Raw genomic sequence first — 24,702 nt, forward strand, 5'->3', positions numbered from 1 at the left:
TAGATAATAATCTAGTAAACTAACAAAAGAGGGAAGTAAAACTCAAAGTATTAACTGACATTGTTAATGACTTCAGGGTCCTAGCCACTCTCAGTAAACCAAGGGAATAGATTTTTAATGGCCATATTGAGACAACAGGCTAATCCTTACATCCCTGACAGGCAAGGATTTTGAAACGAGCTGCCAACTTAGATCTGGGGCCATTAAAAGGTCAGAAAAACAACTTCCAATCAGAAATAGAAAAGAACAAGGAAGTTTGCCTGATTTGGCATGAGGGATTATTGAAAAAACAGAGATCTCCCTGCTTTTTCAACTTAAAAATTAAAATAAAAATAATGGGAAAATTAAAAATAATGGGACTACCCCATGTGTGTTTGGAAGCTGTAACTTATATTACTTGTGTTGGTCCAGGAATACCCATATTGAGTTATTCATATAAAAGTGGCATAAGACCTTTGATAACCCCAGGGCATCAGTCAGAAATAAATGTAAAATCTCTTTGGAAAAATATGCGTTCAAGCCGACAAAAAGGATTCCCAGGAACAAAGACCACTGAAGATAAACTCCTAATCACAGATTTTATATGCACTCCAAATTTTTTTTTTTTTAGCAATAGGAGACTTCAACCCCATTATCAAATTCATTATCAAGAACTTCTGATAATGGAATTTCCACATATGGACAATACAATAAATTTCTTTAAGATCATTAAAGACATATAGGATGGAATGAAAAACAGGAGGAAAAAACCAAAGTACTATCAAGAAAGGTAAAATGGATTTAAAAAACAACCAAACAGAGTATCCAGAAATAAAAAATGTAGTTACTAAAATTAAACATATAATAGATTAATAAACAGAATTTTAGATATAATTTAAGAAAAAATTAGTAAACTAGAAATACTACAGAGAAAGATAGACCAGAAGATACTTAAGACTTGTGATAATCAACTGAGATAATCCCTTAGAGTGGATATTCCTAAATGTAAAAAACAGTAATATTCACACACATTTATTATGAACAATAAATATATATAACATACTTTTTGGAAAATTATTGGTTATAATTTTATTAACTATACCTATTTTTACAGATTTCTCTTATTTTTAAATAGTCATAAGGATAAGTCATTTGATTTGTAAAGTAACTTTAAAAATCAAATATTTAGTTAAGAGTTGAAGACTATTTCAGTGTGTGTGTGTGTGTGTGTGTGCGTGCGTGTGTGGTTTTTTTCTTTTCCTTCCAAGAGGAACACTATCTGGTGACTTTCTAATGCAATTAAAATTTAATTTGCAATAAATTTAATGCAATTAAACTTTAATTTGCATTAACAAATTGAAAGAGAAAAACCATATGATTATCTCAATAGATGCAGAGAAAGCTTTCGACAAAATTCAAATCCCATTTATGATAAAAACTCTTCAGAAAGCAGGCATAGGGGGAACTTACCTCAACATAATAAAGGTCATATATGACAAACCCACAGCCAACATCGTCCTCAATGGTGAAAAACTGAAACCATTTCCACTAAGATCAGGAACAAGACAAGGTTGCACACTCTCACCACTATTATTCAATATAGTTTTGGAAGTTTTAGGCACAGCAATCAGAGAAGAAAAAGAAATAAAAGTAATCCAAATCGGAATAGAAGAAGTAAAACTGTCACTGTTTGCAGATAACATGATAATATATAGAGAGAATCCCAAAGATGCTACCAGAAAACTACTAGAGCTAATCAATGAATTTCGTAAAGTAGCTGGATATAAAATTAATGCACAGAAATCTCTTGTATTCCTATACACTAATGATGAAAAATCTGAAAGAGAAATTAAGGAAACACTCCCACTTACCATTGCAACAAAAAGAATAAAATGCCTAGGAATAAACCTACCTAAGGAGACCAAAGACCTGTATGCAGAAAACTGTAAGACACTGATGAAAGAAATTAAAGATGATACAAACAGATGGAGAGATATACCATTTTCTTGGATTGGAAGAATCAACATTGTGAAAATGACTATACTACTCAAAGCAATCTACAGATTCAATACAATCCCTATCAAGCTACCAATGGCACTTTTCACAGAACTAGAACAAAAAATTGCACAATTTGTATGGAAACACAAAAGACCCCAAATAGCCAAAGCAAACTTGAGAAGAAAAACAGAGCTGGAGGAATCAGGCTCCCTGACTTCAGACTATACTACAAAGCTACAGTAATCAAGACAGTACGGTACTGGCACAAAAACAGAAATATAGATCGATGGAACAGGATAGAAAGCCCAGAGATAAACCCACGCACATATGGTCAACTTGTCTTTGATAAATGAGGCAAGCATATACAATGGAGAAAAGACAGCCTCTTCAATAAGTGGTGCTGAGAAAACTGGACAGCTACATCTAAAACAATGAAATTAGAACACTCCCTAACACCACAGGCAAAAATAAACTGAAAATGGATTAAAGACCTAACCGTAAGGCCAGCCACTATAAAACTCTTAGAGGAAAACATAGGCAGAACACTCTATGACATAAATCACAGCAAGATCCTTTTTGACCCAGCTCCTAGAGAAATGGAAAGAAAAACAAAAATAAACCAATGGGACCTAATGAAACAGAAAAGCTTTTGCACAGCAAAGGAAACCATAAAAAGGATGAAATGACAACCCTCAGAATAGGAGAAAATATTTGCAAATGAAGCAACTGACAAAGGATTAATCTCCAAAATTTACAAGCAGCTCATGCAGCTCAATATCAAAAAAACAAACAACCCAATCCAAAAATGGGCAGAAGACCTAAATAGACATTTCTCCAAAGAAGATATACAGATTGCCAACAAACACGTGAAAGAATGCTCAACAGCATTAATCATTAGAGAAATGCAAATCAAAACTACAATGAGGTATCACCTCACACCAGTCAGAATCGCCATCATCAAAAAATCTACAAACAATAAATGCTGGAGAGGGTGTGGAGAAAAGGGAACCCTCTTGCACTGTTGGTGGGAATGTAAGTTGATACAGCCACTATGGAGAACAGTATGGAGGTCCCTTAAAATACTAAAAATAGAACTACCATATGACCCAGCAATCCCACTACGGGGCATACACCTTGAGAAAACCATAATTCAAAAAGAGTCATGTACCACAATGTTCATTGCAGCTCTATTTACAATAGCCAGGAGGTGGAAGCAATCTAAGTGTCCATTGATAGATGAATGGATAAAGAAGATGTGGCACATACATACAATGGAATAAAACTCAGCCATAAAAGGAAATGAAATTGAGGTATTTGTAGTGAGGTGGATGGACCTAGAGTCTGTCATACAGAGTGAAGTAAGTCAGAAAGAGAAAAACAAATACCGTATGCTAACACATATATATGGAATCTAAAAAAAAAAGAATGGCCCTGAAGAACCTAGGGGTAGTAGGGGAATAAAGATGCAGACCTACTATAGAATGGACTTGAGGACACGGGGAGGGGGAAGGGTAAGCTGAGACAAAGTGAGAGAGTGGCATGTACATATATACACTACCAAATGTAAAATCGATAGCTAGTGAGAAGCAGACGCATAGCACAGAGAGATCAGCTCGGTGCTTTGTGACCACCTAGACGGGTGGGATAGGAAGGGTGGGAGGGAGGAGACGCAATAGGGAAGAGATATGGGAATATATGTATATGTATAGCTGATTCACTTTGTTATAAAGCAGAAACTAACACACCACTGTAAAGCAATTATGCTCCAATAAAGATGTTAAAAAAAAAATCAGAAGCAAATACAAAAAAAAAAAAAGTAAAAATGTAAGAGATCAACAGTCAGATGGAATAGTCATGATCTCTCAGAATTAAGGCATTATTCATGCTTCAGGTACTTTAATAGCAACACAGTGCCATACTTCCACATAGTCAATGTTACTAACCCTGTGAAGCATAGAATGGATAGATTTTACGATCGTGTCAAATTCAAATACAGCCTGCTAAGAAAACATAGTAATAACAATTTCAAAAAATCCTATCTGTGGGTCTTCCCTGGTGACGCAGTTGTTGAGAATCTGCCTGTCAGTGCAGGGAACACAGGTTCAAGCCCTGGACTGGGAAAATCCCACATGGCGCGGAGCAACTAAGCCCGTGTGCCACAACTACTGAGCCTGAGCTCTAGAGCCTGCGAGCCACAACTACTGAGCCTGAGTGCCACAACTACTGAAGCCCTCACACCTAGAGCCCATGCTCCGCAACAAGAGAAGCCACTGCAATGAGAAGCCCACGCACCGCAACGAAGAGTATCCCCCGCTCGCCACAACTAGAGAAAGCCCTTGCGCAGCAATGAAGACTCAACGCAGCCAAAAATAAAAATAATTAATTAAAAAAAAAAATCCTATGTGTGGTGAAAAAGGCCAAAGGGTAGTATATGTAATTTGGTCTATGTACATCAAAATACTCAAACAAATAAATATGTTCTATTTCTCTCAGTAAAGTCAGAAAGATAATTTACCCAGGGAAATCAAACACAGATAGTGAGAGGGCCGAACAAAAGCATTTGGTATAAAAACTAAATTATTTATTTAACTGCAGTTTTCAAGTCTATTCAAATTTTATCTTTAAATATTACAAACAAGAAAATCATATTAACTTGGAGAATTAAGGCTCATTGGCATTTTCAGGAAATTACAAGATAAACTTTCCACACCATCCCACACACCCCGAAAGCTCTCATCACCATGTCAAATAGCAATAGTGATTTTAATGTGTAACCTGCACATGGCAGACATCAGTACAGGTTATTTTAGTTCTCATCACTTCATTACCTCAGATTATAAAAGTAAGCCCAGATGTAGTAAAAATGGTTGCTAAAAGAAAAAAAAGTGATTAACTAACAATGAACTTAGCATAAGAGTAAGGCGTCAGAGTACTGAGTACAAGAAAAGTAGTTGACTAAGAGGAAGCAAACCGAGGTTCCACACTTAGCTGTATTTTTAAGTGACACTGGACAAGCAAAGGAATCTCCTCAAACTTAGTTTGCTGTAGTGGTTTTGTTCCATAACTTGCTAAGAATGGTTCAGAGTTTAGAGAGAAAATTGCAAGGGAGTTGGAATGTGGAAGAGAAATAACAGACAATATTCTCTGACAGTCATACTGTTTTAAATAGCAGTGAAATTACGATGCAGAGGTACCAGCAGATTCCAGCTTGTCCTCACTCTTCCCACCTTTGTGACTTTTTCCTGATTGTTGGCTCTGCTGGCCAATAGCAACTGTAGGCTCAACTCCAGAAGCAGAAGCAATAACCTCCCATGGACTTGCCTACCAGCCTTCGGTGCTCCCTCCAGCCACTGGACGTGCCTGGCTTCCCAGGTTCCCTGGGTGCTACAAATTTTTACCCAGGTCACCCAGCTTCTTCCACAATTGGATAAGGTCTTATTCCTAAAATAAATCCCGTATGTTACAATACTTATAGCGGTTGTCCTGCTCTGATTGAACCCTGATGTATTCCGTCAGCTGAAAAATTAAGGTTTTGGAAGCAAGAGATCTGCAAGTTTTAAAATTTGATGATTCCTTATGCTTAACTTCCCTACTTCCTTCTCCCAATCATTCACACAGAAACACATTATGACTACAGACAAAATGTGAGTAATGTATCAGGAGGAATAAATGAAAACCATTATAAAGACTGCCATTTAATAATGGTTAGGGAAGGGAGTAAATTATTCTTCACTGTATATCTTTTGAGGTCTACCTGTAATACCTATTGAAAAACAAAAATCTAATGATATTATGGTTCTGTTTGTATTTCTGTCAAGATTAATCAGCAGAACTAAACAGCACCAGATCTAAAATTTCTTGTCTTTATTTGAATCAGTATCTCTCAGGAACACTCACATTCAGTCACTTGATTTGTTAGCTTTCCTTAATCATCTAATCATTCGATCCCTCACTATTTCACTCAAATATTCACGAACTTCCTATTCTGTGCCAAGCATGATACTATGTGCTTGGTATTCAGAAGTGAATAAAACATGCCAAGTTTTTATACTGCAGTAGCTTTCTTAGTTCAAAATGCCCCCTCCCCTCTCCTGCCACTCGTACTTTGTGGAAACAAATTCAAAAGCCATATATTCTGTGAAACCTTCCCTGAGAACCCACGCACAGAGTTAGTCATTCATTTCTTTCTTTTAATTCTCTATTTGTACCTACATTGATTTTATTTTAGTTTTATCTTTATTTTTTTAAGTTGTGAATATCCATTTAACGGAACATTTGGGGGCCAAGGATTTATAATAATAAGGAAAATCTGGCTTTGAATATAATGGATTTTAAGGGAAAATGTGAATGAATCCTTAGCCTGAAGTGGAACCTTTCATCAACTAACAAGCTTTAAAAAAAAAATTCTGACACGACCTTAAATTTGTAATAATTGCAGTGTAACAGTGGTAGGACTAGCAGGTTTCTAAGCAAAATCATCAGCTACAATTACAAAATATATTTAATGATCGTCATGAAATGCAGAAACAATACTAAAACACTTAGGTTGGGCGTGCTAAAGACTGTATCATCAATTGCTCTTCTGTCAATGAAATATTAGAACGTGGAGAAAGCTTCTTAACCATTTCCCACCTGCTGGCCATATTCCACTCAAGGGCTGGATTCTGAGAATTTCTTTCATTCTCTGTTAGCACCCCTCCTGTGCCACTTTCCTTCTCCGGTTTTAGTTGATCCCACTGCGCAGTACCAATATTGATGGACTGCAGATCTATTTGGTATTGTCTGTCTTCAATTTCTGATCCAGGGTCTCGAAGAATTCCTAAATTCAAGGCTCTCCTGTAAAGGCAGTGAAAAAAAGTGAATAGATAAAATAAGTATTCTATGTTTACTTTGCTCGCTAACATCATGTTATTACCTTTTTTTTCCTTTGGATTACTGGGTTAATCAAATCTATGAGGCAGGTATTAGAAAGTTACCACATACTAATGACTTGAAAACATACCCAAAACTTAGCACTTACAGTGTCTACCCTATAATGATTTCTTACATTATTCCCAGCACTGTGCTATTTTTCTAAGTACTTTCACATTTATGATTTAAATCCTTGAGATGTTGTGAGGTCATATTATTATCTCCATTTTTACTAAAGAGAAAATAATGCAGAGAGGTTGAAAGACTTAGCCAAAGTTACTGAGCTACTATGTGGACAAAATTGCAACTTAAATCCAGGGTTCTGCCTCAAAACCCTGTCTTCTTTGCAATGCTAAACACCTACTTTCCCTTCTCAGCACTCTGATGTCTTGTTAGGAAAGGTGATGAAGACTTGCTAATCTATTTAACTCCCCTACCTTTTGCCTTTGGTCCTTTATATAACCCATCATCATATAGAGTAAATTGTTGACAAGAGTACATTGCTTACTGATGTAGAAACACAGTAAGGATTACTGGTCCATATAGAGTTGGAACTTTGATCTTATTGGACCCAAGGCTAAGCAAATGAATAAAATTATCAGCAGCTTAAAGCTAGATTAGAGGAAGTAAATGGTTAAATGTTTCATGAAGGTTTTAGACTGAAAATAGCAAGGCAGTGTGGTAGGGTGGGAAGAAAAGCGTTCAGGATTCGGAAGCCAGATAAGACTAAGTTTGTGTGAGTTTGTAATTTTTTAGTTACGTTGGTTCACAGATGCTTTAAAGTGAGTAATCAAAAGGAAAGTAACATTTGTCCCCCATGAAAGTTTCAATCAACACAAAAGTGAAATTACATAGAGTATAAAAATAGTTTTACTAGTATAGATACAATTGCAGTGATTAGAAAAGAAATACAATTAATTATATCAATTGAATACTAATGAAACTAATTAGTGGAGGGAGAAGGGAGGGAAGCACTGAGTCCTAGTTTGAAAACTACAGAGAGACAGTGTGAATGTGATCAAGACTACCTCTTGTCTAAGTAAACAGTGTGGGTCAGACCATGCCCAGAAGCTGGTCAAATACTGATGGAAGGTGGATGACCACTGAGACTCAAGATGGCAGATGTCTGGGCCAGATGTGCAGGAATGGAGATGGCATGCATTAGGCCAGGCAAGGTGAGGGCTAAGGCAAATGAATTCAAGTGAAGAGAGGAGCAGGGATAGGACTGCAAATGAACGAACAGACAGCTCAGGCAGGGAAATACCACAAGGTGTTAACGATAAGAGAACAGGGAAACAAACAGGCATTGGTCAAGAAGTCATAGTGGGAACCAGAGAAACTGAATGAATGGACTCTCATTATTCCTAAGGTAAGAGCTGAACCTGGTTTTTGTTTTCTTTTTTCTAACTTAGAAAATTACAATCTAGGAATGGGCATGCAAGGAAAGGTGGCTTGAAGTTTTACTTGAACCTAAGAATTGCATTAAAAATAGGGCCCATAAAATCAGCCATGAACACTTTCATTTTGCCTTAATGAAGGCAAAGAAAAAAGGAGTGAATGAGGGTGCAGGTGAGGGGGAGTAACATTGTGAGTACACCTATTTTGGTCAAATGCTCTCCTTTCATTTGAATATTGGTGTAAACCTGTTAATTCTAAAGGCACAGCTCAAACTTCACTTTCTATGAAGCCTTTCCTGACCACCATTTCTTCAAACTCCCTTCCTCCCAAATCTGTGCTCTTAGGGTCCTTCTGTACTTATAAGTACAAGAACATCACAAGGACCTGTCAGTCTTTCTCAATATAGCATACATTTCTTGAAGTCAGAAACTACATCTCCTAGTAAGCAATCAGTAAATGCTGTTTCAATTCACTGATCTGAACTGACACAAATCTTTACAAATCTCAAGTGGAGAATCCATCTGTCCACAGCAATAAGAACACACAGTCTTTAGACAGTAAACTGCTGCTGCAGGGCCACATAAACTCTGACATACAGCAAATATCTTTGGCAGTGGGTGGCCTAGCTTATTTCCCTAGATTATTATTCCCCATATAAAAGTTATATTTACTTATTTTAAACTAGCCAATGCTTTCTACATTTTACATAAATTCCCTAAGCCTACTTTTAAAGAAAACTAAAATACTTTTAAGAATCCCTTTGAAGGAAGAAAAAGTATATTTGGAAATAAAATTAGTACTATATTAAAAGACAAACAAAGCAACCTAGCCCAACATTAACATCGGCCTTTCTATTTTTCTTGGCACTTGAAGAAACTGCAAAGTCATAAGATAAAAACCAGAGAAACACCAAATGTCATTAGTTTTCACCTACACTTGAAATGCCTCATATTTACTCTTGGCCTTAAATCAAGCTATTTTCCTCCTATCATCTGTCTGTGGAAAACATGACTTTCCACAGGTTCTTCTTCTCATGTAAAAATGGGTTGTATATTGAGCAATAGCTTAATACTTCTAAACATGCTAATTTCAAACTTTTAAGTTTTTTTCTAAGAACCAGGGTTTGAGATTTTACACTTTTCTTTTTGTTTGCTTTTGAAATTGAAAAATATATTTGTCATTTTAACCTGATTTGAAAGTTCAGAGAAATGTACAGTATGTGGGTATATAAATCCAACTTAAAAGTTAATTGCGAAACCATTTAAATCTGAGTTGTAGAAAATAGGATAAGCAAAAGACTCATGTGAACTCTGGTGTCAGATTTTTCAATGATCCATGAGCTTGGAGAAATTATTTAACTTCTCTGTTTTAATTATTTCAATATTAAAACTATTATAGAAATAAATAAAATGTATGACTGAAAATTAAACTATTCATAAAGAGGTCCATTATAAATTTTATGACCATTCCTGAAATACATTATCTTATATGGTTTTGAATGAATAATATATCTAATCATCAACTAATCATAGATGCACGGCACCATGATAAAACAAAGTCAACTTTTCTAATTATGAAAAAACTATTAATGAAAACTATAAAGATAAATGCTCTTTAATATTTCCATGGTTACCTGTTTCCAAAATATGGCATATTAGAAAATCAGAGTGAATCTTCTGATTGAAACAAATAAAATGCTTGCAGACAATTTAAAGCATCTTTTTAAACACATTTCAGAGCTGGCACTAGAGAATAGAAGGTGCAAAGCCACCCCAAATAAGTGAAATTAGGAACACTAATAAATAAGCACCTGCCAAAGCCAGCCTTTGCTCTTAGGGTTTCTGCTGAATCCTGCAGAGAGTGATTTTCTGATAATCGCACAGGAGGAGATAAAGCTCAAGGCCCACCTAAGGAGATGGATGAATCTATTTATAGGAGACTGCATAAAAAGCGGGGGTCACGAAGGACTACATCAACCTTCAAAGGGTGAATTAAAAACAGCTCTCCTAGGAAGACTTGTGATAGAACAGTTCTGTGTCTTGACTGTGACGGTGGTTACATGAATGTACATATGTGGCAAAACTGCACTAAACTATACACACATATAGACATATAAATACAAATGATTGAAAATAAAACTGGTGAGGGAAGTCCCTGGTGGTCCAGTGGTTAGGGCTCCATGCTTCCACGGCAGGGGGCACGGGTTCGATCCCTGGTCAGGGAACTAAGATCCTGCATGCCACATGGCATAGCCAAAAAACAAAACAAAACAACAACCAAAAAAACCTTGTGAAATCTGAATGCAATTGTGGATTGTACTGATGTCAATTTCCTGGTTTAGATATTGTACTATAGTCATGCAAGAAGTTATGCAAGATCTGAAACCATAAAACTCCTAGAAGAAAACACAGGGGTGTCTGCTCTATGACACTGGTCTTGGCAATGATTTTTTGGATTTGACGCCAAAAGCAAAGGTAACAAAAGCAAAAATAAACAAGTGTGACTACATCAAACTAAAAATCCTCTACTCAGCAAAGGAAACTGCCAACAAAATGAAAAGGCAACCGCTAGAATAAAAATATTTCAAGTATATGTCTGATAAGGGGTTATACTCAAAATATAAGAGGAACTCATATAACTCAATAGCAAAAAACAACCCAATTAAGAAAACCAGCAAAGGATCTGAATAGACATTTTTCCAAAGACATGTAATTGGCCAAAAGGTATTGATACATGAAAAGGTGCTCACTAATCATCAGGAAAATGCAAATCAAAACCATAATGAGATATCACCTCATACCTGTTAGGATATCTATTAGCAATAAGACAAGGGATAATAAATGCAGGGAGGATGTGGAAAAAAGGGAAACCTTGTACACTGTTGGTGGGAATGTAAACTCATACAGCCACTATGTAAAACGGTATGGAGGTTCCTCAAGGAATTAAAAATAGAACCAGCATATGACCCAGCAATCCCACTTCTGGGTATATATCCAAAAGAAATGAAATCATTAATCGCAAAGAGATATCTGTACTCCATGTTCATAGCAGCATTGTTCACAAAAGACTTTTCCATACCTTGTATGGAAACAACCTAAGTGTCCATCAATGAATAAATGGATCAAGAAAATATGGCATCTGCAGTTGACCCTTGAACAATTTGGGGCTTAGGGGCACCAACCCTCCAAGCAGTTATGAATCCATGTATAAGTTATGGTCAGCCTTCCATATCCACAGTTCCTCCTCCACAGTTCAGTGGTTCTACATTCACAGTACATACTATTAAAAAAAAAAAAAGTGTATGAGTGGATCCGTGTTGCGGTGTTCAAGGGTCAACTGTATATACAATGAAATATCATTCAGCCTTAAAAAAGGAAAATCCTGTCATTTATGACAACATAGATAAACCCGGAGTGCTTATTTATATTACACTGAGTGAAATAAGCCAGAGAAAGACAAATATTGCTTAATATCACTTATATGTGGAATTTAAAAAAATGTCAAATTCATAGAAGCAGAGAATATAAAAGTGGTTGCCGTGGGCTATGCAGTTGGGGAAATAGGAAGAGGTTGGCTAAAAGGCACAAACTCTGTTATAAAATGAATAAGGTCTGAGGATATAATGTATAACATCATGGTGAATATAGTTGATAACACTGTATTGTATAACTGAAATTTACTAAGATTTGCTAAGAAAGTAGAATTTACATGTTCTCACACACACACAAAAGGTGGTGGATGTGTTAACTCAATGGCAGAATCCTTTCACAATGTATACATATATCAAATCATAAAGTTGTACACTTTGAATACCTTACAATTTTATTTGTCAATTATACCTCAATAAAGCTGGTGAAAGGTTACGCTGAAGGGAACTGGGTAAAGGGCACACAGGAGATGTATTTGCAACTTCATGTGAATCTACAAGTATTTCAAACTTAAAAAAGTTTAAAAAATGGAAAAAAGCCCTCCTAATGCCCATGCTGAAAGAGACAAGGTAACTTACCAACTTACTCATCTTGACCTTAGCCTTAGCAACGGGTAAACAGGGGAAAAAAAAAATCCCTCTAAGACTTTGCCATCGTAAGACAGCATTTGGGGGTTTGAGTTTCCAATGTGGCATGAAAAAATTTTAATTTGGAGAGGCTTGTGCCAGGTAGACAGTGCTACCAGATTACAGGTAAAAGCAAATTCTCTTGAGCTGAACTCAATCTGAACTCAAAGAATTTCTGCACATTTGGTTCCAAGTGAAATGAGAGACTAACAGACACAATGGGCAGAAGAAACAGACCCTCAAAGACTTCACAAACTGGATTAGTACACATGAAATATAAAATAATTGTTTAAAAAGAAGAAAAAGGGTTTTTAAAATATGAGCAGGATCAAGAAGATATACAAAAGATGCTCCACATCATATGTCAACAGGGAAAAGCAAATTAAAACAAAAAGATACCATTACACACCTATTAGAATGGCCAAAATCCAGAAGACTAACAATACCAAATGCTAGCAAGGATGTGGGGCAACAGGAACTCTCATACACTGCTGGTAGGCATGCAAAATGGTATACCCACTTTGGAAGACAGTTTGGCGGTTTCTTACAAAACTAAACATACTCTCACCATATGATCCAACAACTGCACTCTTTGGTATTTACCCAAAGGAGCTGAAAACATGTCCACACAAACACCTGCACCTGAATGTTTATAGCAGCTTTATTCATAATTGTCAAAATTGGAATCAACCAACATGTCCTTTAGTAGATGGATGGATAAATAAACGGTGGTACATCCTATTATTCAGCACAAAAAGGAAATGAGCTGTCAAGCCAAGAAAAAAACATAAGGAACTTTAAAGACAAATTACTAAGTGAAAGAAGCTAATCTGAAAAGGCTACATACTGTATAATTTCAACTATATGTCATTTTGGAAAAAGTAAAACTATGGAGATAATAAAAAGATCAATGGTTGAGACAGGTTGGTCAGGGGCAGGAATGAATAGGCAATGCTCAGAGGACTTTCAGGGAAGTGAAAATATTCTATATGATACTATAATGATAGATACATGTCTTATCATAAATCTGTCCAAACCCATATAATATCCAACACCGAGTAAATCCTAATGTAAACTATGGACTTTGGGTGATTAGGATGTATCAATGTAGATTCATCAATTGTTACAATGTACTATTCCTCAACTTGAAATATTCACTAATCTTTAAAGTATAAGATATACCCATTTTGTTTTATGTATACTTAAAACCAATTCCAGTTATTATAAAATAGAATACTCAGAGTACTTTGCTTTGTTTTTCAGTACTAAATTAAGAAAACATATTCAAAATATTTTCATTCAAATACCATACATTAACTTTTATTAAGCAGTATTAGAACAAGATATCTTGTGAAAGGTACATTTTGCATCTCATGGCACACTAGATATTTTTTTAAGGTATAAAAATATAAACAGTTACAGACATAAGATTTGAAATAATTTACTTTTTTTCAAAGGCTGGAAATCATTGTACAACTTTTAAAATGCTGTTTTCCCTAAGTGAGAATTTTATAACTAAAAATAGCCTAAAAGTGAAAAACAATCTGATTGCAAAGCCAAAAATTAAAGTATATTTTATTCAAGAGAGCTTTGATTTAGTGCACTACATTTTCATAGCACAAGAAATAGTTGCAAAATTATTAAAGAATTCTAATAGAATGATACTTTACCAGGGAGCTAATCATAGGAAAAGAACTTTATGGCTTCAGTGAGGACCAGAATGCCTAATATTAACAATATCTGCTTTAAGAAAATACAAGTACAATATCTTAATAAGAAAGGCTTCATATTATTTCCTAACTAAATTTCTAATAGAAATGCTTGACATCATAAATAGGAATCAAATTTTCTTGTCTCAACTTCGCATCCTTCTAAAGGCTCTATGAACTTTGCTCTCCCTCCTTATTGCAGTTTTTAAAACCTTTTAGCAATTCAAATCAGGAAAGGGAGTGAGTCAAGATACTCATAACTCCCTTACCCTTAACACAAAAAGCTGCTTTATTAGCTAAAATGTAGGAGTTATAATTGTAATTGCTTTGCCCTTCCGAAACTCATCTCCCATACCATTTGAACCATTTCAGCAGGTGGTGTAGGAGGATAAACTAAAGTCTGAAATAGTTGGTCAATGGTATAATCATAAGGAACCAAAGAAGACTTTAAGTATACAACAGGAAACATAGCTTTAATGTTTTCCTTTTTAAATTGATTTAGTCTGGGTCAGGCCTTTTGTATGTTTACATAAGAAACAGCTCATGTTGAATCATTTACCGCCCATTGCTGAATAGGCATATCTTGGGAACTCACTGTAAAGAAGTAAAATTCATTACTTACAGCTCAACTGAGATCTACAAAATGTTAAACAAGCCAGAAAACAGGAATGTAAAAAGAAGTAAAATTTATATGTCTTGATTAAATTAAATGTCTACATCTTTGTCACCAAGTCTCCATAAGTGACAGTAATCTTGAGAGTGTATAGGGCAGGGGATGTAAATGGTTGACCATCAGGCTGAGGCCAACTGCCGATTTCCATGACCAATGACTTAAGGCAGGGGTTCTCATCTTCAGCGTGCAGAAGAATCACCCGGAGCTTGTTACAAATGTTAAGTTCTTAAACCTACAGAAATTCTGATTCAGCAGGTCTGGACTAGGGCCGAGGAATATGCCCGCTCCCTTGTTTTGTTTTTTTAAACAGCCTAAACTACCATCCTTATTGATTCTAAACACCACATTCTGATACTTAGAGCATCACATCCCTTTGACTTGGAACATCCTATCTCTGCCATCTGAACTGAAGGGAGCATGGACAAGAACCAGTAAATCTGAGGCTATTTCACTTATAAAACAGATAAACTCATACTTGTCCTGCCTCTTTCACCGAATTGTTTAGAAGAAGCATCTCTTCTCTTCAAGGCCAAGATATCTCTGTTAATTCACTTCACTCTTGAAGGCTAGGTCAGTGTCTGTTTTCTCACCAGCTTGTACTTAGACACATTACTTGGCACATGGTAGGCTTTTAATATATGAAAGTTGAATAAATAACAAATATTCTTCTTTATTCCCTTCACTTCCCTTGGGGACTTTACTCTCATTTTTTTCTTTTTCTCTCCAGCTACTTTACCATTCAAGTTCAATTACTTGAACTAAAATATGTTCAAGTAATTCTCCTTGTAAAAGAGAGAAACTCTCTCCCTAAGGCCCTGTATACCCCTCTAGCTACCACCCTATCACATTCCCTTATTTTCCTCTCAGCATTTCTATTTCTTCACTGTTTATTTTCTCCTCTAACCAAGAGCTATCAGGTGTCATCCTTATCCTTCCTTTGAAATTTTACTGGAAAACATCCTCAAATGATTTTCTAATTACCAGGTCCAATGGATGACTTTCAGTCATTAACTCACCTAAACTTTCTGGGCATTTGACAATTCAAAATGGCAGTACAGCATGCTGGTGAAAAGCACAGACTGCACAATTAGCCTGCCTGGATCCATAATTCTAGCTCTACCACCTACCACTGGGTGTCTTTGGGCAAATAAAAGTTTCAGTGCTTCATTTTATTCATCTGAAAAATGAAGTCACTGAGGGGAGTCAAATGAGTTAATGCATGCAAAGTAACAGCTGACACAAAGTAAATAACTAGTATATATAAAGCTATTCTTGCCATCTTGCTTATTCTTGAAATTTTCCTTCATGAGCTTGCATGGCTCCACGTTCCCTCAATCTCCTTTACAAGATTCTTCTGTTTGCCCCTTCAGTTATTAGTGATGTCCAGGGTTCTATCTTCAGTTTTATTTTGTGCTTTATATGCATTCAGCAGCACAACTGATTCACAAATGCCAGTATATGTACTTCTCAATTATATCTCCAATGAAGGAGATAGGTTTCTTAGGATTCCCTTACATTTTCTGGCCCAGTCCATTCTATGATGACGGGCACACATCTACAAGACAGTTGGTTACCATTAGGGTACATGGTCGAGGAAAATGCAGTATAGTAACACTGCATTAAAAGCATGAATTTTAATGTCACAATTATATTCAAATTCTGGTTCTACCACTTAGAAGCTATACATATATCCTTGGAGAAGTCAACTCAGTGAATATCAGATTCCTCTGTAAGAAGATAATGGTACCTAGCTACATAAGCTTCCTTTGGGAGTAAATGCGTAATTTTAACATGTTTAGTATGTTATAAATGACACCTGGTTGTTTTTATTACTACAGTAGATGAGAAAGAAGCCGCTGGCCTGATTTCAGACTGAATCCATTGGTCTCACTTACTCTGTATTATAAAATCAAAAAGTACACTGAGGATGCAGAGACTTCAATTTAAGCAAATGGGCCCTATAATAATTCCTTGAGTTGAAACAGAATATTAGGCAAGAAAATGGTTTCCCTACATTTCTAGTCCAAGTGATAAATTAATCATGTATTTCACATTCTAAAAAGAAAGAATGGGGTTATAAAAATAAAGGAGCAAAAACAGAGTAATCCAGTTATTAAATCATTTTCTAAGAATTTCATACATTTCAGAAACTAAAATTAATTTTCAAGCAATAGAAACTTTTAAATAAACAAGCGATTTCACGTTAATAATGGTTTTATGATGGGGTAGTAACAAAACTCACCTTTTTCAGTTATACAAATTTTAAATGATTTACGTGTATAAAGTAAAAATGACATGACAGCAGTATTTACCAGTTATTTTCCTTTTGATGGCTAAATTATAGGCAACTTCATTAGAATATAAAACATTTAGCTCTTTCTACTTGAAGAGTCTCAAAATACTCTCATTGCTTAAGCAAATAAGAAAGCAGACTTTCACTGTCTATCTTCAGGCAAACATGAGCTTTGAACTTTTTTTTTTCAGTCACAGATTTGTGCTGATAAGTCCTCACTTGCTCATTCGTGTTATAAATGGGGTATATTTACAAGATGATTTTAAAAGTTACAAGGTATACTATGTATGATCGATGTTAAAAGTATATCAAACTATAACAAACAATTCTCATCCCATTAGAAACATGTGTTAAAGAAATGCACTAACTGAACATGCACTGCATTGAAAAATTTGTTGGTGTGATCAAAGAAACCACTGTGTGATCTCAGAGAAATTACTAAGAGACGTACTAGAATATAAAGAAATGGAAATGGTACTTCAATTTTGTAAAAAATGTAATTATGATGTTGATCTTCAACAAAATTGATTTTTCATCATCAGAAGGGTTTTGATGAAACCCTTCATCAAAATAGAAATAGAAAGAAATAGAAAGAATAGAAAGTGGTATATATTAGGAGTTATATGAATTAACTAAGAATAGAGACTTCCCTGGTGGCAGAGTCGTTAAGAATCCGCCTGCCAATGCAGGGTACATGAGTTCGAGCCCTGGTCCAGGAAGATCCCACATGCCGCAGAGCAACTAAGCCCGTGCGCCACAACTACTGAGCCTGCGCTCTAGAGCCTGCGAGCCACAACTACTGAAGCCCGCGCGCCTAGAGCCCGTGCTCCGCAACAAGAGAAGCCACCGCAATGAGAAGCCTGCGCACCGCAGAGAAGAGTAGCCCTTGCTCACCGCAATGAGAGAAAGACCGCGTGCAGCAACAAAGACCCAACACAGCCAAAAAATCAAGCCAAACCAAACCTATTTCTTTTCTGGTTGTATCATGGTTACATGATAAATGAGAAATCAGCATCAATATTATGGAACTTGATATTATGAAGATGTGAAACTAAGTTTTTTTTTTAATATAATAAAGAAATATGGCCTTGATGAAAACATAGTAAAATGGATTTAGAGCTGGTTTAATACCCAATCCAAATAATAATATCTATATGGAGTCAGGTCTCTAGTAACATGCCAGAGGATTTGGCTCAATTCAATAATTTTTTTATCATTCATTAATTTTAATGAATTCATATAACTCTGTCTTATCAAATTTTCTGATGACAAAGTTGGGAAGTACAGCTAATATAGTGAATGAGAGAACCAGGATTCTAAAATATCACAAGATACTGGAACAGAGTCAAACTAATAAGATGAAATTTAACGGGAACAAATGCAAAATTCCACACATAGGTTCAAATAGCAAATTCTATAAGTACAAGATGTGAAAGGCTTGAGAACACTGCGGAAAAAAAAAGGACAACAACAAAAGAAAGCTTAGAAAAGTTAGGCTGGCTTATGGGAAAGAAAAAAAAATGTCAAAAGCATTGTCAAATGTCATTCTAGCCTTTTAATTTTTAAATAGCCTAACATACACCACACACATACTATAAAATTTCACAAGATTAGGCAATCTCTTCCTTCTTATACTAATAAAATAGTGCAATTTTTAATACTATTTTTTCGTTAATATTCAAACATTAAATTTTTAGAATGAGTGTATTTTATTTCCATAGCTTCAACTCAAATAATAATACATAATCATTCATTGATAACATGAGATCAGAGAGTTTTTTCCAGAAAGTTATAATACTATATTACAGGTGCGTTTATGTAAAACCTTCATGGACTTCTAAAACGTGCAAGGACATGGCATAAAAGTTAACTTTTTTAATGTATTAGAGCCCAGAATGGTCTTACTTAGCAGTGAAGTTTACTGCAATTCCCACATAGGTGACTTTGAAAGGCTAACTGTAAATTTAGTAAAACCCCTGCATTCTTCAGGTTTCTTTATATTTCATTTCTTTAGGTTTCTAAAGATGGTAATAAAATAGGTCAAATTTATAATGTGTCCTTATTAAAAGATAGTCAGACCTCCTACTTGCTTCTAATGTTTCTGCAACACATCTTTGGCAACACTCCTGATTTAGGATTCTTCTATAAAATCTTCTATGGCTGCAAGTCAACTCCTATTATAATAAATCATGAACCACCCAGACTTTATCCAACTGTGTTAGCACTCTTTCTCATTCAGATATTTTCTTCATATCTTTATTCCATTTTTTCATTTCATTTACTAAAACAATTGGTTTTGGTAGTTAACAGGTTCCCTATTTATTTCCAAATCCAATTTGAAAATCCTATTTGAAAATTTCCATGAAATTCTCATGTGTAACATTCCCTCTTTCTCTACTAATCAATCATTACCCATCATCTCCTACTCCTAAAATTATGTTTACAAAGAAGACTTCCTTTCAAAAACCATCATTAAATCAGGATTCAGAATTGGCTCCCCTTTACTCAAAATCTCAGCTAAAGATTGTCAGCAATAATAATGGTATTTAAACACACTGGTGAGTAATTAAAAATGAGGTTTTGAAAGACTGTTCACACAGAAAGAGAAATGTTCATATGTATTATTAAATAGGAAAGATAGGTTCTTTAAATTTTCTAAATACCTTCTATAATAAGAAAAAATCCTATAACCCTATACAAGTATTTATGTAAAGCAAATTGTAGCTGAATTAGTTGGACTAAATGCAAATTTCCTAATTCTAAATTGCCTGGGAAATCTTTAAGAAAAATATTCTCAAAGATACCTCTCTTTATCTCTTACCAAATTCATTTTTATTAGTATGCTTCTAATTCTATCATTTAAACCTTTTTCTCTTTAATTACATTCTTATTACTCCACATTATTCCCATCCTCTTACCTAACTATAAAGTGGTTCATAATGCAAAATACATAAATATACACATGATAGTAATAATATTAATAATACCACTCTAAAATTTATATACAGTTAAATGGTTTGCAGATACTTTTCAATATCATCTCAGGTAAATCACCAACCACAGGGTGTGACAGGTAGACTCCATTTTATAGAGGCTGATGATTTAGGTAAGGAGACTGGACAGCAAAGTCTAAACTGGAAACCACACCTTCTGACTACAAATTCAGTCCTCTCTCTTACCTCTTTTCTATACTTAATATAAGAACTGGTTTTCAAAATAAAATATAAGATTATACTTTATTAAAATGTATATGTGTGATATAGTTGGGTAAATAATTGAGCTGTCAAATTAAACTTAATAAAGATAATATTTCTAAGACAACAGACTAGAGTAGATAGAAAGAATTTTGGGGGTGGAGGTAGATGAGGAATCTTTAAATTTGGTACATAACAAAGAAACTCCTTTTTTAAAAACAATATTGCCACATTATTTTATATAGTTTATAATGCATTGAGTTGCTTCAGACCCACAAATGTTACAAAATTGGTCAAAGAAAAATGGGGACCAGAACTCAAGATTCTCAAATTTACATACAATGATCATAAAGCAACTCTGTTTATTTGTAAAGGAAAATTAGTAGTTTTTAAAAACGCAGCAATAGTTCAGGAAATCTAATACGTGATGTTAAAATATGAATATCTCAAGATGCAAAATAATCAGAATAAAGGTGGTTTAACGAAAGGTACCAATCAAGAATCTTCTAGTCAGCAACAAGTACACAGTCTCATATTTAGTTTAAAAATCTGGTATATTTTCCCTGTTGTATGGTGGGTAACGCCCTTCTATCACCATACATTAGAGGGGACACATCTATGTATCTAATCATATTAGGACATCACAGCATTGCCTCCAGTTGTAGACAGCAAATATTCTTCCCTAAGGGTCGTCCACTTACAACCAGTCCTAAGACAATCTTGTCTGTAGTGTCTAGTATAACAGTATTAATGCCAAGTGTTTGCCAGAATGTAGAGCAATGGCAACTCTCACACTCAGCCACTGGGAATGTAAATGTGATACAATCACTTTGGAAAACAATTTGGTGATGTCCAGCAGCACTGAAGCTGTGCATAACCTATGACATGATTTCGCTCCTATCTATATAACCTAGAGCCATACTGTCCAGTACAACAGCCCTAGCTGCATGTGTCTACTGAAATTTAGGTTAATTAAAATTCAATACAATTTTTAAAATTTAGTTCCTTAGTCACAGTAATCACAGTTTAGGGGCTCAACAGCCACATCTGTCCAGTGGCTACTGTACTGGACAGGGCAGATATAGAACACTTCCACCACTGAAGAAAGGTCTTTTATAAGGCACTGCTCTAGAGAAACTACTATATGTGTACAAGAAGAATGCTGAAGAATATTCATTTTAATACTATATGTGATAGAGAAAGATAAAAAATGTAAATGTCCATTAGTAGAAGGAAAGATAAACAACCTGGCACATCCATGCAACGGACTATGAATGAGATTATGAACAGCCAAGTGATGAGTCTAATATGTATAAGGTAGAGTTAAAAAAGCAAGTTGTAGAACAGAAGTGGTGGGTGTAGAATACATTTTCTTATTCTCTATATTGTTCTGATGTAGCTATTTCAATAAAAAGGCCAAGAAGAATTACAATGTAGTGGAGTTAAAGAGCTCAAGCTAGCCGTGTGAACTTGGGCAACACTGAGCTTCATTTTTCTCCACTGCACAACGTGATTAACAGTGCTAAGAAGTGCCCTGGGCTGCAATGAAAATTAAACAAGGTAAAATATGTGAAAGTACTCTTTAAACTATAAAATGCTATGAACATAATAGCTAATATTAAGTAGGGCATAAAACTACAAACTGAAAATTATCTGGGAATTTTACACTGACAAAAACTCCTCCTTGGGTAGGCAGGATTAGGTGGGATGTGTTTTTATGTGGCACACAAAAAATTACAATTTCTTAGTTTGTCAGTGATACTCATTTAATCTTGCATAAGCAAGGACTAGAGGTGGAATCCTTTCTGCAATTTAATCAAAACAGTACAGACAGATTAAGTAATTACTTCAAAAATACTCATCAATTATAAAAATTTTGACAGCAAATACAAATAAGTATTCAGTAAATATTTCTGAATACTTACTATATGCCAGTCAAATTCTAAATGTTTTGCATGCATTAATTTATATAATCCTCAGAACAACCTAAGAGGTAAGTAGTAGTATTCCTACATTACAGAAAGGAAATTGAGGCAGTTAAGTACCTTATGTTGGTCAAGGACAGTTGGCTAGTGAGTGGAAAAGCTGAGACTTGAATCCAGAGTACCTTATGTTGGTCAAGGACAGTTGGCTAGTGAGTGGAAAAGCTGAGACTTGAATCCAGGCAGTCAGGTACCAGAATTTGTGCTCTTTAAGTATCTATTATGTCCTTGGCACTGTGTTTAATCGTCCAAATATAGTACAAACCTGATCAAAAATACTCAGGACCTCCCCAATTCACGAGGGCAATGAAGCACAAATCTTTAACCAGAAATTCAAAGCTTCCACAGTCTGACCTCAATTACTTTTCCCCACCTCTCTCTCATTATGCCCCTGAAACCAATCCTCTGATACAGAAAGAAGCCTGCTCAGGTCTCTAAATGTACCTGTTTCTCTTCTTTGACCCCTTATTTCCTTCTACCTGGCATATTTGCTATAATTCAACATATCCCTCAAGGGTCTCACCTATTTCTAACTCTTCCATGGAGATTCCCTCTGGTTATCATAGCACCAAAAGATTTCTCTATGAGAAAATCTCCCTAACTTACCATGTATAATCAAAATTGATTAATTACACAAATATAATTAGGACACTACATGATCGTAAAACAGCAATGCTACAACAAGAAAATTCTGAGGACATCTCTGTTAAATAAATGTACATACCGTCAAGGCATGTGCTAGTTGCTTTCCAAGGTTTGGGATTAGAATTTTCTTTTCAAAAATTTTCCCTTACAGAAACTTAATCTCATGAGATGAGATTCTAGAAAGATCTCCATTAACTCTAGGATTGAACACTATCTAGATTTAATTTAAACAGAAATAATTTAAAAATTTAAAACATTATATATTACTAGAATTCCGCATATAGTATTTTATCCCTGCATTCAGCATAATGAATCTGAAAATAAATCATTACCTATTTCACTCAGGAAGGGAAACACTATCATGCCATTCCTAATATGAAGATTTTTTTTTTCTTCAGGAAAATAAGAACATAAAAATATTTTGCCCTATCTTATTCTCTAAAGTATAGAGATATTTTTATTTACTTTGAGCATCAATTTCTTAACATGGCAAGAAATACAAAAACTGATTGATTTTGGTTGATTAAGTATCATGTCATAATAACACAGTGTTGACTTTAGTCAGCAAAATATGAACTATCTGACCAAAATATTTAAGTTATACTGATTAAGAATATATTTTATATAAGCTTGAATTGATACCAGAGAGCAATTTTCTTTTATAATCTTAAAATATGATAAATAATATTACTCTACAGTATAGTTTCTAAATACATTACCCTTGGACATTTTCTAAGCTATAATTAATTCAGAAAAGGAAAAGGGAGAATTAAGGCAACATATGAACAATCTAACAATGCACATTTGACAGTTTTTATAAACAGAATAATAACCACAAAAAAATTTAACCTTTAGTATCTATGCCTCTATACCATGACATTTTAAGAAAATAACCTTGTAATTGAAAAGAAAATGTTGAGCAACAGCAAAGACAAACATATAAAACATGAAAGTACAGTTACTCAAAATAGGGACTCAAGACCACAGTAAAAATTCAGAGAACAATTATGTAGCTTTTAGATTTTGGTTACAAAATAAATATAAAAAAAAGTTTGGTATCTTTCAAAGGGAATACAAAAGAAACTGATTTAGATAAGATGAAATTTCATTTTACCTATGAATTCTTCAAATTCAAAATTCTAGTTCTGAAAAAGATATGGTCAGAAGTGGGGTAAGAGCTAGGAAATATTTTACCAATAAAACTGAGACATGAAAGTGGTGGAAAAAAGGGATATTTTTCACACCTTAGCATGTGTGTTGAAGCACAAGCATTCAAAATAAAATTTAGGAACTGAGAAATAATGAGGTTAAACAGCTCTTAAAGAGATGCTACAAAAATGACTCCCAACCTAGCTGGTGATGAATTTTAAATCTCTTTTCTTAATGTGAACACCGTAAAGTATTCCTTTAATATATAACTGTTTATATATAACTGTTTATAGAGAGAAATGTGTTTTCTGCTTTAGAGTACCAAAAAGAAGAAACAGAATATACCTTCACTAAGAGTAGCTGCTTCCAAAAAGAGGAGGCATTATGATACTTACTTCTAAGCATCTTTTCTATCAATAATTTATCTAACAATTGCCTACTACATTCATTATGTCAGTTTTATTTTTTTTTAATAAATTTATTTATTTATTTATTTATTTTTGGCTGTGTTGGGTCTTCGTTTCTGTGCGAGGGCTTTCTCTAGTTGTGGCAAGCGGGGGCCACTCTTCATCGCGGTGCGCAGGCCTCTCACCGTCGCGGCCTCTCTTGTTGCGGAGCACAGACTCCAGACGCGCAGGCTCAGTAGTTGTGGCACACGGGCCCAGTTGCTCCGTGGCATGTGGGATCTTCCCAGACCAGGGCTCGAACCCGTGTCCC

At 35.0% G+C, this 24,702-nt stretch overlaps 1 protein-coding gene across 10 annotated transcripts in view; it reads right to left on the bottom strand.

Moving 5' to 3' along the window:
• Positions 1 to 24,702, bottom strand: part of VPS13B (vacuolar protein sorting 13 homolog B) — a 766,991-nt gene that overhangs the window by 294,339 nt on the left and 447,950 nt on the right. For all 10 annotated transcript variants that reach the window (XM_059902238.1, XM_059902239.1, XM_059902241.1 and 7 more), the window contains exon 31: positions 6,610 to 6,813. In XM_059902238.1, the coding sequence (XP_059758221.1) occupies positions 6,610 to 6,813 (204 nt within the window). The remainder of the gene's footprint in view (positions 1 to 6,609; positions 6,814 to 24,702) is intronic.

Source organism: Balaenoptera ricei, chromosome 17 (assembly GCF_028023285.1).
Source record: "Balaenoptera ricei isolate mBalRic1 chromosome 17, mBalRic1.hap2, whole genome shotgun sequence".
Taxonomy (NCBI): Eukaryota; Metazoa; Chordata; class Mammalia; order Artiodactyla; family Balaenopteridae; genus Balaenoptera; species Balaenoptera ricei.